This window comes from Orcinus orca, chromosome 2, assembly GCF_937001465.1.
Source record: "Orcinus orca chromosome 2, mOrcOrc1.1, whole genome shotgun sequence".
In the NCBI taxonomy this organism is placed as follows: Eukaryota; Metazoa; Chordata; class Mammalia; order Artiodactyla; family Delphinidae; genus Orcinus; species Orcinus orca.
Genome location: NC_064560.1, coordinates 116750846 through 116768300, shown reverse-complemented (window position 1 = coordinate 116768300; position 17455 = coordinate 116750846). Strand labels below are relative to the sequence as shown.

Sequence of the window (17455 nt, the reverse complement as noted above, 5' to 3'; positions counted from 1 at the left end):
TAAAACACCATCATACATTTGTGTAGTCCTTGATAATGCATACATTATTTTCTCTTCTCAGTAATTCATTATGACTCTTGTATTTTACATGAGTTATGTAAACATCCGGGCTCTGAGTCTTCATGATACCTGTCTTTGATAATGAGATGACCAGTAAATAACTCAGTGGTCCATTCGCAGATAATATTGAGTGCTGGGGGAACCTCAGAATTATTCAGGCAGTGGTGGCCTGAGATAAATTAAATGCTGTCCCATGCTTTCTGACAAGTTCAACTTTCTAGAATCTTCAAGTTGGAAGGGGTGTTATCTAGCCTCATCCCTTGTCAGACTGGTTTACTGCTTTCAGCATCTCCTAACTTACCGTCATTAAGCCTCTCCATAAAGACTTTAAGGGCCTCACTGCCTACCAATGTAGTCCTTTTGATGATTTTGAATGAATGACAGAAAGTAGTTAGCTGTTTATAATGTGCAGTACTTATTTGGCCACTTGACCTTATGGTCATTTTATGACTTACCCTGACTCCAAGAGTAGAAACGTAGGCAGTTTGGATTCAGCAAGCATTTTATTACATTTTGTGGTTATGACCTCTGGCCACACTTGTGAGAACATAAGAACTACTGTGGGTCTAAGGTGACACCAGAGTTAAAGCATTCATGCTTAAAATTAAAAGTCACATAATGAGGGAGTGTAAACCAGAGTGAGGGTGGGAAAAAGCTATTTTTACCTCAAGAGGAAGGGAGCAATAATCTCATTCTGGTTTTATTACATTTGACCAAATGAAAGTGGCCTCAATTGCCTTAGGACTCTGGATTATATTTTACTGTGTGACCTTGTGAGAACTGAGTACTCCTGCAGAACTATTTTCCTAGTTGCCGAAAGTGAATCAAGCCTGAGGGAGAGTCTCAGCCACAACCAGTACAAATGTATGTATTGAGCCAGAAAGCCTAATGAAACAAGTACTTATTGAATTTTTGCAATGTCTATATTCAGTACGATACTGGGTACTCAAAGCAGATGGTGACAAAAGATGCTCACAAACCTGTCATAGAGATAAGCCCACAGGAGTTAGGATTAGCATCAGGACATAGGGTACCTGAAATTGTGTGGCACCTCTTTCAGAACTCAGGGAAGAGTCCTTGTGAGCTGGCTTTGAGGAGGACAGGAATTGGGCCTTGATTCATGCATGAATTGATTAGATTTGGATAAATTAACCTAGGGCATTTTGGGTGGCTTCCAGGTGCTTTCTCCCCCAGTATGCTACCTGTCATTCTTCTGCTCTGGGAGTTGAGCCATCAATTTATCCAGTTAGTGCTGATCAGCAGAGTTGATTTTTAAAGCATTAATCTTAGCATGATGCAAAAGGTTTAGAAGAATAAAAACAACGGATACCTGAGGGTCGGGTAGAGAGGTGGAATTAGTCCTGTTTTCCTCTGCTTCTTGTTCTGTTAAGAGTTTGGGGAACTATCAATCAGAAACACTTCAAGTTAAGAACAAGTATAAGACATTTCTTTACTCGCTTTGCCAGTAAGAAAATGTAGCATGATTGAGTAAAACTGACTTTATATTCAGTATGAAAGCTTTGCATTCGTAAGTCTAAATTGATTAGAATTCATGTATGACTAGGTTATCCGGTATTTGAAATTTAATCTCTAAGTGTTTGGAAAAGTAATTCTAAGTAAGAATTCCTTGTAAGCCTCAACTTTGTCATCTGTAAATGGGAATAATAATAGTACCTACTTTATAGGATTCCTAGTGAGAATAAAATGAGAAAAATATAAACTACTTAGAATAGTGTCTAGGTATGTAATGAGCACCAGGTGTTAGCTATTACCTTTTGAACCACAGATAACAATCATCTTATTGGGAAAATACCATTAGCATATGCTAGTTATAAAAACTTTGTCTAGAGCTATATAACTGGAGAGGTGACGGCATTTTACACTTTTCCTATTTTCAGGGGATATTGGATTAGGAATCATGTTTTCCCAATTCTAAGGAAATAAAACTTTGAAAGGAGTAGAAATCCTGTTTTTTCTAACTGTTTGAAAAACACTGTCTAAAAATACTTTGTGTTGGCGTAAAACATTTGCTATATTGTCTTAGTTTTATCACCTTCTTTCACTCGTCAAAATTTCCATAAATTAAAATCATTTCAATAAAAGTTGTCATTAAGGGAAAGGTCATAAGTGTCTTGGGAGTTTCTGTATGCTCCACCTTTAGTTCACTTAACTGTGTGGCAATAACCTGGCTGGGAATTACTTAAAACCTTTTAAAAAGAAATAGCCACATAATCTGTGAGAAACAACTCATGCCAACTGAGTAGTAATAAATGCCGATTGATTTATTTTTAGCCTCTACCTTCTGGTGTGTGTCATGTGACATGGCAAAGATATTGAACAGGTTTGGGAAGTACGTTTTACAGGCCAGTGAGGTTTTGTTTGTTTGAAAGGGTGTAGTGATGATAGAACTAGTGTGGGTTTCTCTGTAGTTGCAACAAAGGGCACAAGACAGGCAAAGGCAATTGCTTGAGAATAATTTCCTGGGCTAGAATGTAAGTGGAAGTTCAACTTCAGACTGCTCCTGCTCAAAATGCAGAACCCCTTCATGGCCCTCATCTGCCTTGCCATAGTGCCTGAAGGTTCTGTCACTACAGAAGACCCTGCTGCTGTCTTCCAGCTCCTATTTTTTTATTTTTGGCTGCGTTGGTCTTCTTTGCTGTGGGCATGTTTTCTCTAGTTGTAGCAAGCGGGCGCTACTCTTCGTTGCGGTGCACGGGCTCCTCATTGCGGTGGCTTCTCTTGTTGCGGAGCACGGGCTCTAGGCGCGTGGGCTTCAGTAGTTGTGGCATGTAGGCTCAGTAGATGTGGCTCGTGGGCTCTAGAGTGCAGGCTCAGTAGTTGTGGCGCACGGGCTTAGTTGCTCTGCAGCATGTGGGATCTTCCCAGACCAGGGCTTGAACCTGTGTCCCCTGCATTGGCAGGCGGGTTCTTAGCCACTGCCCAGCGGGGAAGCCCTATATATATATTTTTGGTGAACCATTTTAAAGTTGCAGATGTTAGAACCCTTCACCCCTTAAGCATTCTGCATGTATCTCCTGAGAATAGGGGTTTTTTTCCCTACATAACTAGAATACTATTATCACACCTAAGAAAGTTGACAATAATTCTATAAATATTATCTATCATTCAGTCTATATTTAGACATCCCCAGTTATAAGAAAGTTTTTGTTTTTGTTTTTAATCTCTTTTAAGTCTCTTAATCTATAGGTTTCCTGAGAGAGTAGGCCAGCTCTTGAAGTCCTCTTGCCACAGGAAATGCGAAATATTGGGGTATGGAGTGTTCAGGAGGAATGGTTAGGGGTGCAGGCTTCAACCTCTCAATCTTTTGAGAGTTACCTTCGGTTGCACATATATGCTTTACCTAGGTTATTAATCTGTTCTTCTGCATTAAGATTTAGGATAAAGGCAAGGGCAAAATGACTTTTTTTCTTATTCCCTTTTCATTTTTACTCCTCACTTCGCTTTTCCTCCTTAGTGCTTGGCATTTCTGTGAAATGCCTTCTTTCTCTGAGCACAGTAATGATAGTCAGAATGGCTTTTAGTCAGGAAGATTAGCAGTGTCTTTTAAGTAAACTTTCAACAATAGAAACTAATTATTTGCCCATCAGTGGAGAAAAATATAGCTTCGTTCAAGATATGCCCACATTCACAGCCTTTTCTGAAAGTAATTGTCAACTCCTGAGACTTCCTTTGGGTTACCAAGAATGATGCAGGTTTCGGGCACTTGTCCTGCTAACCTAGCGCCTTCTGGTGAGAATAGTTTCCTGGAAACTTGTCCTGCCTTCCTCTGTGGCATTTCCAATACCTTTTTGCTCCTTGAAGTTACTCTGAGGTATACACCTTGGAGTTTGCTTTATATTCTTGGTCATAGTGAGTTTAGCACTTGAATTAAAGCCTGCTTACTTGCTGTTGCTACTGTTGCTGCTTCTTCTCCTTCTTCTCTTTCTCCTCCTTCTTCGTCTGTTCTAACAGAGCTCTTTGTAACAATATCATTATAACATTAGTTCCGATATTTAGGAGGTAGATTGAGATGTAACCATACTGAGTTGTGTTAAAAGTTGGCATTTGGTTGTACATTTCTCCCCTGATTTCCACATAGCCCAGTTTGTCCTGGAAGATAGCAGTTTTATGGTTGTTTGGATACTTATTTACACAGTTATTTTTAACATATTGGTAAATTAGGAACTCAGCCATAAACTGATCTCTTTTTCTGAAATATGGTATGTAATGTCATGCCATTACTCACTAAGGGAATTTTAAAAATCGTACTATAAGGTTTCAGTGTCCCTTTCTTTTGGATGGTGTTCTAGATTAGAAAGATGTCTGATGGCTCACTTGTTAGTTGAAGAAGTTGGACAAGGTGACAACATTTCTTCCAACTTAAAAATTTTATAACTTGCTGTACATACTCATATATACATACATACGGAATTTCTAGAAGGATTCACAGTAAACTGGTAATAGTGTTTGACTCTGGCAATGGAGACTGAGGAATGCGGTTGTTAGGGTGACTTTTCGTTATGATCACCTTTTTTTTTTTTTGTTTGGTGCGGTACGCGGGGCTCTCCCTGTTGTGGCCTCTCCCATTGCGGAGCACAGGTTCCAGACGCGCAGGCGCAGCGGCCATGGCTCACGGGCCCAGCCGCGCCGCGGCACGTGGGATCTTCCCGGACCGGGGCACACACCCGTGTCCCCTGCATCAGCAGGCAGACTCTCAACCACTGCGCCACCAGGGAAGCCCTATGATCACTTTTGTACCATTTTTACCATGTGGATAGATTGTTTTCTCAAATAAAAAAAAAAAACTAGTATAAAAAGAACTGCAATTTGAATGTGTTCCTTGTTAAAGAAAAGTAACCTGAAATACATAATACTCAGTGGACTAAATATTATGCAGTTATTAAAAAGGACTCCAATATAGAAAAATTATGAATTAATAAATGAAAAATAAGCTATTATGTTTATGTAAAGTACACAGTGACATGTTAGATGATATATGAAGAAATGAAAGCAGTGATGTTGAGATGGTGAACGAATTTTGTTTTTTCAAAAAATCCTTTGGGAAAGTTAGTCATTCTTTAACTGACTTATTTTGTGAAAACTAAAGGGAACTTTAGTTCTAGAGCAGCCTTTGAGGCCCGAGGCCAAAGCCTAGTCAGGTTCCTGAAGAAAACGGTTGTGACTGGCAGAATCAGGAGAAAGCTGGAGATTAATTAGTACAGCAGTAAAACTGTACCTGCAGGCTCACAATGTAAGGATAATGATGATAATAGCTAACCTGGAGTGCTTACCAAGTGCCAGACCTTTGCCAAGCGCTTTCCTCTCCTGGATTCTGTTAGTTCATTCCACAACCCCACTCACTCACCCCTCACTGGTAAGCTGTGGTGCCATGATTGGAATCAGAACTTGTCAACCTGACTCTCACAAGAGTGTACACCAAGCTACTGACACCTGCCTGACTAGCAGAAAGGTCCACAACTGCTTCAGTGTCTGGCCCCCTGCTGGCTCTGCCCTGGCTGGGAATGGTTCTGCCTCCTCTGCTCTCTGCTCTCCTTAGAGAGCCAGTCGTACAGAACGGAGCCCAGCCTGCGCTGAAACCTGACGCTGAAGAATTCACAGCTTTGCCAAGTGTGTCTTCTCCTCCTAGCGCTGGGCCACTCACTTCCTGTTTCTCCTGCCCGTGGCCCTGTTTATTTTATCCCATTGTTCCTAAAACTGCAGGTGGATTTTTGTTTCTTGAGCTGGGGGAGGAAGACAACTACCAGGACTCCCTCAGCCACCCCTTTAGCCGTGAAGGTACAGCCTAGGACGAAGTCCACACTTGCCACACGCTTTTTGGCTGTTGTCTTTTCTCCTTTGATAACTTCTTTTTTTCCTCCTACCTCCCATCTGCCACGAGACTAAACTATTTCCCAGAAATTCCTTTTTGCATTTCCAAAGTTTCATTGTCTACCTGTAGTTATTACCTCATAATTGTCAGCTTGTGCCTGAGTTAGTCCAAAATGAGGAGCAAAACAGCTTCCTTGTAGATGTCATCTGATGATAACATGACCATTTTACAAATTACCTAATTTCCTTTCTCGGAGCCCATTCCTTTACCGGGAACTCAGTGGAGGTCATGCCATCACAGAGAAGAGGCTGACCCAAGGCTGTGATGATCTTTTACCCGAAGATCAGTCCTGAGGGAAAAGATAAAGCCACTGATGCTTGGGGTAGGAGTAAATCAGATTTTTAAAATACAATCTGTTTCACAAGACCCAATCTTTTTTTTTTTTTTTCGCGGTACACAGGCCTCTCACTGTTGTGGCCTCTCCCGTTGCGGAGCACAGGCTCCGGACGCACAGGCTCAGTGGCCATGGCTCACGGGCCCAGCTGCTCCGCGGCATGTGGGATCCTCCCGGACTGGGGCACGAACCTGTGTCCCCTGCATCGGCAGGCAGACTCTCAACCACTGTGCCACCAGGGAACTCCAGCCCCAATCTTTAATTCAACACAAGTTACCTACCCAGCTGTGCCAGCCTGAAACATCAAACTGATTAATAGAGATGCATTTTTAATCAAAGCATGCATTTTCATAGCCTCTAAGTCAGGGTACTGAAAGGTGAAAGTTTCACAATTTCCTTTTAAACTAAATTTGGCCTTGTTTTGTTAAATCTTAACTACCTGACATTTAACACAGTCTTAATTAAGCCTAGACTTCATTCCTGAGAGTCAATTTTGTTTCCTCTTGATTTAGTTTATTTTCTAACTCCTTTCATTCTTCCTGCTTTGACACTCTAGAGGTGAGTTGGAGTTGAGATTTCGGCCCACTTTACTGACTTTGAAGCGTTTAATGTTGGCCTGGGACCAGAAGAGCAGCTGGCTTCTGAAGGGCCACATTCAGGTTCAATTCGAGTGGAGGGCAGCTTCTCCAACTGGGACTAATTTTGTGTTCTTTAGTTTCCCACAGTCAGATCACCCGCCTCTACAGCCGGTTCACCAGCCTGGACAAAGGAGAGAATGGGACTCTCAGGTAGGCAGTTCCGTTCTTTATTTTCTGACAACGTCTGAATAGCTGCCTTTATCCAGAGAGCAGACACAATAGGCATCTGGAATGCAGAGAACAGGGACCATTTCTTCACTCATCTTTGAGTATCATTGATCCACAGGGGACTTACATACTAAGCAGAACAATGAAATTACATTTATCACTAGGTGCTTGCTACTTTACTCCAGCTCCCCTTAGTTTGGGTGGCCATTGCTCTGGTCCTATGAATGTACCTTTGGGAATTTCGGCTCTCTCTGCTTGAGTTTTCCCACAGCTCTTTTCCAAACATGTTAGCTTTCAGGAGGCTGACCCATAGCAATCCAAGATGGTGTAGGTTGTTTTGTCCTTTCCCCTCTCATTTCCCAACCCAACCCATATTCCTAGGGTACATCAGTTTATATGTATTAACGTTAGATAAGATGTTCAGTATTTTCGTCTAGAGCAGTGGTTCTCAACTGATGGCTATTTTCCCTTGGGTGGCCAAATATCTGGAGACATTTTTGACTGTCACAGCTGGGGAATGCTACTGATGTCTAGTGGGTAGAGGCCAGGAATGCTGCTGAACATCCTAAAATGCACAGGACAATCCCCCCTAAATGTCAGTAGTGCCACAGCTGAGAAACTGGTCTTGAGTAAGTATATGATCTCTGAGTAATGTAATGCTGTATCATTTCATATTTGTAATTGTCTTATAGTCAAATGAAATATCTCCTTACCACCACCTCCCAACCTAACTCAGTAGCAGCATTTTGTTACTGTTGTTCCTCAGCCTTGATTGAATGATATAGAATGAAGCTGTTTGCCTTTCTGACGGCTGTCAAGAAACAATGGAGGACTTCTTTAGAAGCCTTGTAGCATAGGTGTGGGGTGTAGCATGACAGGGAGAGGAATATAGTTGCTGAGCCTTTGTGCATAATCCTCAGGCAGAAGAGCTAGAAAATGGCTATAAATCCATAGGGCCATGTTTGTTTAGGGCAAAATCTGGCTTCACTGAAAGCTGGAATTGACCAAAACCATGCTGCCCAGTCATTAAAGTCAATGGCTACGGAATACCTATCACGTGCAAAGACCACACTAAGTACTTTTTCTTTTTTTTTACCGCACTGCTCAGCATGCAGGATCTTAGTTCCCCGGCCAGTGATCGAACCTGAGCCCCCTGCAGTGGAAGCGCAGAGTCTTAACCACTGGACCGCCAGAGAAGTCCCCTCTTTGTCTTTTTTTAATTGAGGCAAAATACACATAACATAATATTTCACATTTCAAAGTGTACATTTTAGCGGCATTAAGTACATTCACAACACTGTATAATACGTTTATATATTACCACAGTCTAGTTGCAGAACAGTTTCATCAGCTCAGATGGAAACCTCATACCCATTGAGCAGTCATTTCCCATTCCTCTCTCTATGGACATTTCATATAAATGGAATCATGCAGTATGTGGCCTTTTGTGACTGACTCTTTCATATAACATGATTTTTTTTTTAATTTATTTATTTTATTTTTGGCTGCCTTGGGTCTTGGTTGCTGTGGGCAGGCTTTCTCTAGTTGCGGTGAGCGGGGGCTACTCTTCGTTGCAGTGCGTGGGCTTCTCATTGCAGTGGCTTCTCTTGTTGTGGAGAAAGGGCTGTAGGCGCGTGGGCTTCAGTAGTTGTGGTTCACGAGCTCTAGAGCACAGGCTCAGTAGTTGTGGCACATGGGCTTTGTTGCTCCATGGCATGTGGGATCTTCCCGGACCAGGGCTTGAACCCGTGTCCCCTGCATTGGCAGGCGGATTGGTAACCACTGTGCCACCAGGGAAGTCCCCTAACATGTTCAAGATTCTTCCATGTTATAGTGTGTATCAGTACTTCTTTCCTTTTTATGGCTGAATAATATTCCATTGTATGCATAGACCACATTTTGTTCATCCATTCATCAGATGGTAGAGATTTGAGTTGTTAACACCTTTTGGCTACTATGAACATTTTTGTGTGGACTTATGTTTTAATTCTCTTGGGCATATACCTAGGAGTAGAATTGTGGGTCACATGGTAATTTTATGCTTAATTTATTGAAGACCCACCAAACTCTTTTGCACAGCTCTGTACTGTTTTACATTCCCACCAGCAATGTAATGAGGGTTCAAATTTCTCCACATCCTCATCAGCACTTATTATCTCTCTTTTGATTTTAGCTATTCTAGTGGATGTGAATGGTAGATCACTGTGGTTTTGATTTGCAGTTCCCTAGTGGCTAATGATGTTGAGCATCTTTTCTATGTGCTGGTTGACCATTTGTATGTCTTCTTTGGAGAAATGCCTATTCAAGTCCTTTGCCTATTTTTTAACTGGATGTTTGTCATTTTGAGGTTTTTGTATGTATATGTATACACACACACACAATATATATATGTATTTTTTGGTATATTTATACAAAATGAAAAAGAAAGAAGGGACTTCCCTGGTGGTCCAGTGGTTAAGACTGTGCACTTAACCCACTGCAGGGAGCGCGGGTGCGATCCCTGGTCGGGGAACTAAGATCCTACATGCTGCGCAGTGCAGCCAAAACAAAACAAAACAAAACAAAATGTGTGTGTGTGTAACAATAGATAGAAATGTAAGAGTCAGACTTTATTTTTTGGCCTGTGGATATCTAGCTGTTCCAGCACCATTTGTTGAGGAGACTATATAAATTTGTATTAGAAAAATTAACAAGACTAGAAATTTCTATTTTTCCTTCAGCCCAAATACTTGAATAATTTACTTGAGCTTGGGATTACGTCTTCCTCATAAATTCGGATTTAACCACTAAGTGAAGCCCCCCCCCCCCCGCTGCGGAGCACAGCCTCCGGACACGCAGGCCCAGCCGCTTTGCAGTATGTGGGATCCTCCCGGACCGGGGCACGAACCGGTGTCCCCTGCATCAGCAGGCGACTCTCAACCACTGCACCACCAGGGAAACCCTTCACATTAGTTTTGAGTCCTTTTCTTCTTTCTAGAAAGGGTGATTTGTAAATGTGTGCTTTAATCACTTTCATTGTTTGCTGGAAAACAATGGAAAATCTTTTGTAAAAGGAGCTGTTTCTCCCCAGAAGAGGTGAAAACTTTCCATGTGTCAGTTAGTCTTACCTGCTCCTTAAAATCTAGGCAAGATTTGCTCTGCCCCTAAAACATAATTTCACACTCTATGGAAAGCCAGTGAACTAACTCACTCATTTGATAGGTATTTATTGAATACCTATGATGCACTAGGCACTGCTTTCTGTTCTGGTTTCTACAAATTCTTGGTAGGGGAAGAGATGGTAGGAAATGATAGGGTAATTTTTGATTTCATGGTTACCTGAGTCTAGCTGATTCTTTTGTATTCAGCATTACAAAGCAGTTGGTCTGAAATCTGTTCTTTGATCTCCATCATGGTTTGGATTAAAATACGGGAAAAGCCCCAAGCCACCTTGAGTGCAAGAAGAAATTACCCCATTGTACTACATAGTAAACAACTAGCATGTTACAGTTAACCCTTGAACAATGCAAGGGTTAGAGGTGGTGACCCTCTGCACAGTCAAATCCGAGAATAACTTATAGTCTGCCCTCAGTGTACGTGGTTCCACATCTGCAGATTCAACCAATGATGGATCCTGTAGTACTGAAGTATTAACTACTGAAAAAAATCCACGCGTGGATGGACCCACACAGTTCAAATCCATGTTGTTCAAGGGTCAACTGTGTATATATCAATAAATCATTTTTTTGGACCCTCCCAATATCAGGGATTTCACAGTGGCTGTGCCTCCGACAATGGCCGTCTCAGCCCCTGGCCATCTTGTTATAGATTGTCGTCCCTTCTCCCCCACCCCCATCTTTTCTACTCCCTCCAGCCGTACACATAACCTGGTAAACTCAGAATTCTTTTATAGTAATAGAGTGATTTATCTCTCTCCAGCCTTTACCGCCAGACTCAGCTCAAGGCCTGTCTTGACCTTTCTAGAACCCATTAGGGTGCTCAGCCGAATATAAGTTACCTCCAGTCTTTTTGTTGCCTTTAACATGCCCCACTTTCCTAAGAAAGTTAGTAGGAGAAATATTTTTCCTTCCACATTTTCACTTTCCTCTCCCAAGATGCTCTATGTCTGCGGCTTGAAGCCAAATTCTGCAGAGTGAGAGACTATAGTGTACTGTCCAAGGCATTCTGTACTCCTTTTTTTAAAATTTTATTTATTTTATTTATTTATTTATTTATTTATTTTGCCTGTGTTGGGTCTTCGTTGCTGTGTGCAGGCTTTCCTCTAGTTGCAGTGAGCAGGGGCTACTCTTCGTTGTGGTACGCAGGCTTGTCATTGTGGTGGCTTCTTTTGTTGCGGAGCACGGGCTCTAGGTGCGCGGGCTTCAGTAGTTGTGGCACACGGGCTTCAGTAGTTGTGGCGCACGGGCTTCGTTCCTCCGCGGCATGTGGGATCTTCCTGGACCAGGGCTCGAACCCGTGTCCCCTGCATTGACAGGTGGATTCTTAACCACTGCACCACCAGGGAAACCCCTGTACTCCTTTTTTTAAAGTGTCAGTCTCAGTGGGATCATGAAGCAGAAACTATAGAAGGCTTTGGTTAGAAATGGAGCTTCTGCAAAATGCTTTCAGAGATTCACCCCCAAAGTATGTTTTATAGAACACTAGTTCCTTGGCCTACCAATAGGTGTTGAGTTAAAATGATTGGTAATCTTTAGATCGGTATTTCACAGAATATAAATATATACTATAACCTCACAAATCTTACTTTCTTCAGGTGCCATTATTTTGGGTGAAATATTTCTACCACTGTCATTGAAATTGGTCTTTGAAAAGCCAGCTGGGTCCTATAAGGTGCCCTGAAATGGTCCTTTGTAGGTCAGATCAGGGTGAGAGCCTGGTCGTTATCTGGATACAAAGAAGGTTTCTTTTGTTTAAATATCCTTGGTGCTGATCTAATCTGTGTTAGATGTCAGGATAATGACTACCCTTTGAGGAGGGGAGCAGATAGAGACAAAAGGAACATGAAGGAGGTATCTGGGTACTGATAGTAATCAATTTTTTGATTTGGGTGCCGGTTATAATCTTCACTTGGTGAAAATTCATCATACCGAATGCTTGTGATTTCTGCTCTTCCCTGTATGTATGTTATACTTCATTAAAAGTTTACTTTAAAAATATCCTGTGCATTGAGCAATTTTTTTGAGCAATTTTAATATTGGATTTTTGTCAGATACTTTTTCTCAAATAATACCATGATGAAAACTATTCCTGGATGGTAAATCCATGCAGGTTAAATTGACTACAGACCAGTTAAACTCTGCAAGAAAGTTATTACTGAAATTACTAGTTGGCTGTGTTGTTATATATCACTTTAAAAAAGATTACCTCTAGGGAATTCCCTGGCGGTCCAGTGGTTAGGACTCAGCGCTTTCACTGCCGGGGGCCCAGGTCCACTCCCTGGTTGGGGAACTAAGATCCCAAATGCCAAAAATAAATAAATAAACAAACAAACAAATAAATAAATAAGATTACCTATAAATTCTAAGAGATTGTTTCCTGAATGGTAGCCATTTATCTGCTTAAAAACTAAGTGCTTTTGAGACTCATTTTCTTCTTTGACTTCATCCAAGAGGGCAGATGATTTCAATATCCTGGATAAGCACTTACTTTGTACACAATGGTATCAGTCATTCCAGAATGGAGTTTCACAGAACCACGATGCCAGTCTAATTCTCATTCTTTTAGTAGATAATCTTTTTTTTTCCTCTCTGAAACCTTCAAATATCTCCTCCTATGTTCTGAAATTTCACAAAGTTGTACCTTTTTGTAGGTTATTTTTCATTATTCATTGCTCAGTATCAGGTGAACCTTCTCAATCTAAAAATACATCCTTTAGGGATGTCCCTGGCAGTCCAGTGGTTAAGACTCCACGCTTCCAATGCAGGGGGCGAGGGTTCAATCCCTGGTTGGGAAACTAAGATCCCACATGCTATGCAGCATGGCCATAAAAAAAGTTAAAAATATGTCCTTTAGCTGGAAAGTTTTCTTCTGCTATTTCTTTACTTCCTCCCCCTCTTATTTCTTTATTGATTTTCATGGCATTTCTGTTGGTTGGCTATTGGACCACCGTGACTCAATTTTCTCTCATATTTTCTGATTTTTTTCCATTGCTTTCTGACAGATATCCTTGAATTTATTTTGTAGACCTTTTGATGAACTTATCCACAGTCATATTTTTAATTTCCAAGAAACTATCTCGTTCTCTGACCTCTGCTCTATCATAGTAGCTTATTTTTGTTTTACAGATGCAAGAACTTATCAAATATCTATTGCGTTACTTACTAGAATCAGAACTCCTTTTTGTTCCCTGAATTATGATTATCTCTATTCATCTTGATCCTACTTTTTTATGTTATTGATTTTCCCAAAATGCCGGTAAGTGTTGGTTGTCCATTCATATTTATGAAAAAGTGTGGATAGATTACTGTAGAAAACTGGCATGGGCTTGTTTGTGGTTGCTTTCTCCACAGGTCTTTGCCTGGATGGAAGGACTGACTTCAAGCCCTCTATACTCTGAGCAGGGCCAGTAAGTTGCTAGACCTTACTTTAGGGCATACGGTCAGGGAGCAAGGGGACAAATTTGCAACTCTCTTCCCCAAATAAAAGGACTGTGTTCCTGGGGAGCCAGCCTCCAACACTTGGCCGAAACCCTGCCCAGGTGGATCTTTCAGTTTCTTTCCATAGCAGTTCTCCATTTTTATCCTGGGGACAAATAGTTTTATATTCTTGGGATGGGTCCTGGCAACAGTGGGCAGCTGACCCATTCTTAAGAGTTCCTTTAATTAGTTTTTGTAACTGCTACTTCCCTCACCTGGCAAACCTGAAAAAAAATTGTATTACCAAGACAAAAAAAATCATTTTTATCAATTTAATTTAAAATATCAAATGTTTTAGATAACGGAAATTATTATCATTTCAATGTTAATAAATATAAATAATTACATAATAAATACAAATAGTAAATGATTTTTCTCTATTATACTAAAATGTGGAAAACTTTTTTTTTAATTAATTAATTACTTTATTTATTTGGTTGTGCCAGGTCCCAGTTGCGGCTCCAGGCCTCCTTAGTTGCAGCAGGTGGCCTCCTTAGTTGTGGCATGCAAACTCTTAGTTGCAGCATGCATGTAGGATCTAGTTCCCTGACCAGGGATCGAACCCGGGCCCCCTGCATTGGGAGCGTGGAGTCTTATCCACTGCGCCACCAGGGAAGTCCCCAGAAAACTGTTTTCTTAATTGAACGTGTGTTCCCACAGGTATGTCCAACTAGCAGACTTTAATGTCCTCATTATGTATGTTATCTAAGCATCTACCCTGGGTCCTTAAAATATAAGAAGTTAACTTTGAGGCTACATCTCTGTATAAGAGAAAGAACTTGCACAGTGAAGATCAGTGTAGAGGGTTGGCATTTCTGGTTACTGAGGTCTCTAAAACTGGTTTCCCAGAGCATCTCTGTGCTTGTACATATCTGGAAAACAATTCTTCATTGTGAATTTTTTGGCCATAAAAAATGCCATTATACATGGTTCTGCTTACTACCAGTAATAATGTCTTAATCCTCAAGGAAGATTTTCCTAGGTATACTATGAGATAGAATATAATATTGGTATGTTTTTTAATGAGCACACAAAAATTTGCATTTTGAATGAATTATAACACTTGTGGTATGTGAGCTGCTTGGAGTATTTCTTTTTCTCCATTAGATTTGTGTTGGCAGACAAATTTGAGAAGCTGAGTTTTAGAGGTAGTGTCCAGATGATCTCCATTCCACTATAGAACAACCAGCAATAATAAACTGTACATTGTTTGACAGTTTATAAACTATTTTTTATACCCTTTCATTTTTATATTTATATTTTCAACTGTATTCCCCTTGATCTTATAGACCCCATTTTATATACAATCTAAATTCTAAGAGTAAAGTTTAAAAGTGTCGTAAGACAAGGTTTAGGTCCTTATTGACATTGGAAGTCCACGACTAGATTCTTCATTGAGACCCAAGGGGTTAGGCTAGGTTGTGGACTCAGCACCTGATACTAGGCCTGGTATTTAAACTGTATCTTTTTGCAGCTAAAATTACTTAAGCTCATTAGACATTAAACTGAGGTATGTGGCCTTGCAATTCAAATCAGCCTTAATCTTCATTTAAAAGGGAGTAATTATTGTTTCTTAACCTCTGTTAATGTAGAGGAACTACATTGTGTTGATAATGCAGACTTTGTATTATAGAACACATTATATAATAAGAGCTTAGTACATGTTTGTTGAATTAAATAATCAGGACCTCAGTAATTTTCTTTCTTTCATCATTTTAAGCAACGTAGTTATCTTATGAATGGCTTCTTCTAATTCATTAACTGATATAAAAATTATTACCCTAAATGATGAAAGAAGATTAGAATCTGGAGTTATTGTACCAGAACTTTGTGCTTAGTCCCCTGGGTCATTTTCTACGCCTGTAGAAAATGACCAGATGTGGTGGAGATGAGCTTGTTGAATTAATTAAGCACCCTGTAAATGTTAAACCACGAGAGGACCAGAGAGTTGAAGGCTCCTGGGTAAAATACGAACATTTCATTAGCTTCTAGTGCAAAGAGGGTGAAGGAATAAGTTTTATCTCTTCTGTTAGTAAATGTCTTGAAGGCAGGAATCACCTTTTGAGTTTGTATTCCTTTTTCCCCCCTTTTTATCTGGAAATAATTTCAAACTTACAGAAAAGTTGCAAGAATAACGCAAAGAACTTCATATACTCGATACCCACATTTGCCACTTGTTAACATTTTGCCACATACTTCAGTGTGTATTCCTTATAACAAGGACATTGTCATTTCAAAATCAAGAAATTTAGCATTGTGATACAGCACTATTATATAATATTCCATATTCTATATGGTCCATATTCCATTTTTACCTGTTGGCTCAGTATTGTCCTTCATAACAGTTTTTTTTCCTAGTCTAGGATCATGCATTGAGTTCAGTTGTATGTCTCTTAAGTCCTCTTTGATCTAGAACAATGCTCTGCCTTTCTCTGTCCTTTATGACATTGATATTTTGTACATATATTGTCTTTGTTGTAGGTAGCTTTATATTTTTGGCACAGAATATCAACCAAAGAATTTTTTAAAAAACAGTTACTGAACATTTTTTGGGAGAGCACCTTTCAAAAAGTTTATGTACTATGGGAAAGAAGTGTGGTTTTTTAGGAAAAAGAACATGTTCTTCGACTTACAGACTTAGATTTAAATTGCAGTTCTGCCACTTTTTACCTCTGTAGCACTGGACGTGTTACTTTATCTCACTGACTCTCAATTTCCTCTGCTCTGGGTCTTCCCTGGGAGTCCAGTGGTTAAGACACTGTGCTCCCATTGCAGGGGGCATGGGTTCGATCCCTGGTCAGGGAACTAAGATCTCTCATGCCACATGGCACGGCCCCCCAAAAAAAAATCAATTTCCTCAGCTCTAAAAGGGTATAAAGTGGTGACATAAAGAAATGAGATGAAGTATATAAACAGAGTTAGAATGGCACATAATGTATATACAGTGAATGATAACTAACAATATTCACTTCAACAGACTTCAAGTTCTGAGAGGATGACTGCTCTTGCCATATTCTGTGGTTAAATACCTCTAGTCTGTAGAAGGCAATGGAGAAAAGGCCAGTCAGTTAGTTGTCACATTTTATGCTTTTTTTTTTTAGCTGCACCAGACCTTAGTTGTGGCACATGGGATGTTTAGTTGCGGCATGTGGGATCTTTTAGTTGCAGCATACAGGATCTAGTTCCCTGACCAGGGATTGAACCCAGGCCCCCTGCACTGGGAGCGTGGAATCTTAACCACTGGATCATCAGGGAAGTCCCTGTCATGTTTTATTCTCTACTTAGATGTAAATATCACCTAAGAATTCCTTGCATTTCATAAGTGCTGTATATCTTCTTATCAAGGGTACGGAGGCCCCTCTGAATTTTTCCTCCCGTATTCAACTCTGCAGTGTTTGATACTTTGCAGTTGCTCTTCATTCTCCAAACTTACTAAGTACAAAATAGTAATGTTCAAGGAATCATTTACAGGGACAGCTTAGTATTTGCTTGTCAGTTGGTTTACTGACATAACCTGTGTGCTGAATTCACTAGAATGTGGCATAGTCAAACCTGGCTTCTTCCACTCCAGAGCTGGTGCAAGAAACACTTGGCAGCTATTAAAGTGCTATTCTTTGCAGTTATTTGGTATAATTTGCCACAGAAGTAAATTCCAGGAGGTAATATCCCTGCTAGGTTGTACTCTAGCATGACTGAAGGAGTTCATGCTAAGGGCCAATGGTCTCTAACC

At 40.5% G+C, this 17455-nt stretch overlaps 1 protein-coding gene and 1 long non-coding RNA gene across 3 annotated transcripts in view; both read left to right on the top strand.

Moving 5' to 3' along the window:
* CHP1 (calcineurin like EF-hand protein 1) overlaps positions 1 to 17455 on the top strand; it is a 37128-nt gene that overhangs the window by 1152 nt on the left and 18521 nt on the right. Inside the window, exons 1-2 of one of the 2 annotated variants that reach the window (XM_049706979.1) lie at positions 6200 to 6272; positions 7000 to 7072. In XM_049706979.1, the coding sequence (XP_049562936.1) occupies positions 6215 to 6272; positions 7000 to 7072 (131 nt within the window). In that variant the 5' untranslated portion in view covers positions 6200 to 6214. Of the gene's footprint in view, positions 1 to 6199; positions 6273 to 6999; positions 7073 to 17455 lie in introns of those variants that run through there. The other variant, XM_004273977.3, reaches the window with a different exon arrangement.
* Positions 9903 to 16561, top strand: LOC125963701 (uncharacterized). The gene is made up of 2 exons (XR_007476067.1): positions 9903 to 13655; positions 14172 to 16561. It is a non-coding gene; the product is annotated as an uncharacterized LOC125963701 (long non-coding RNA).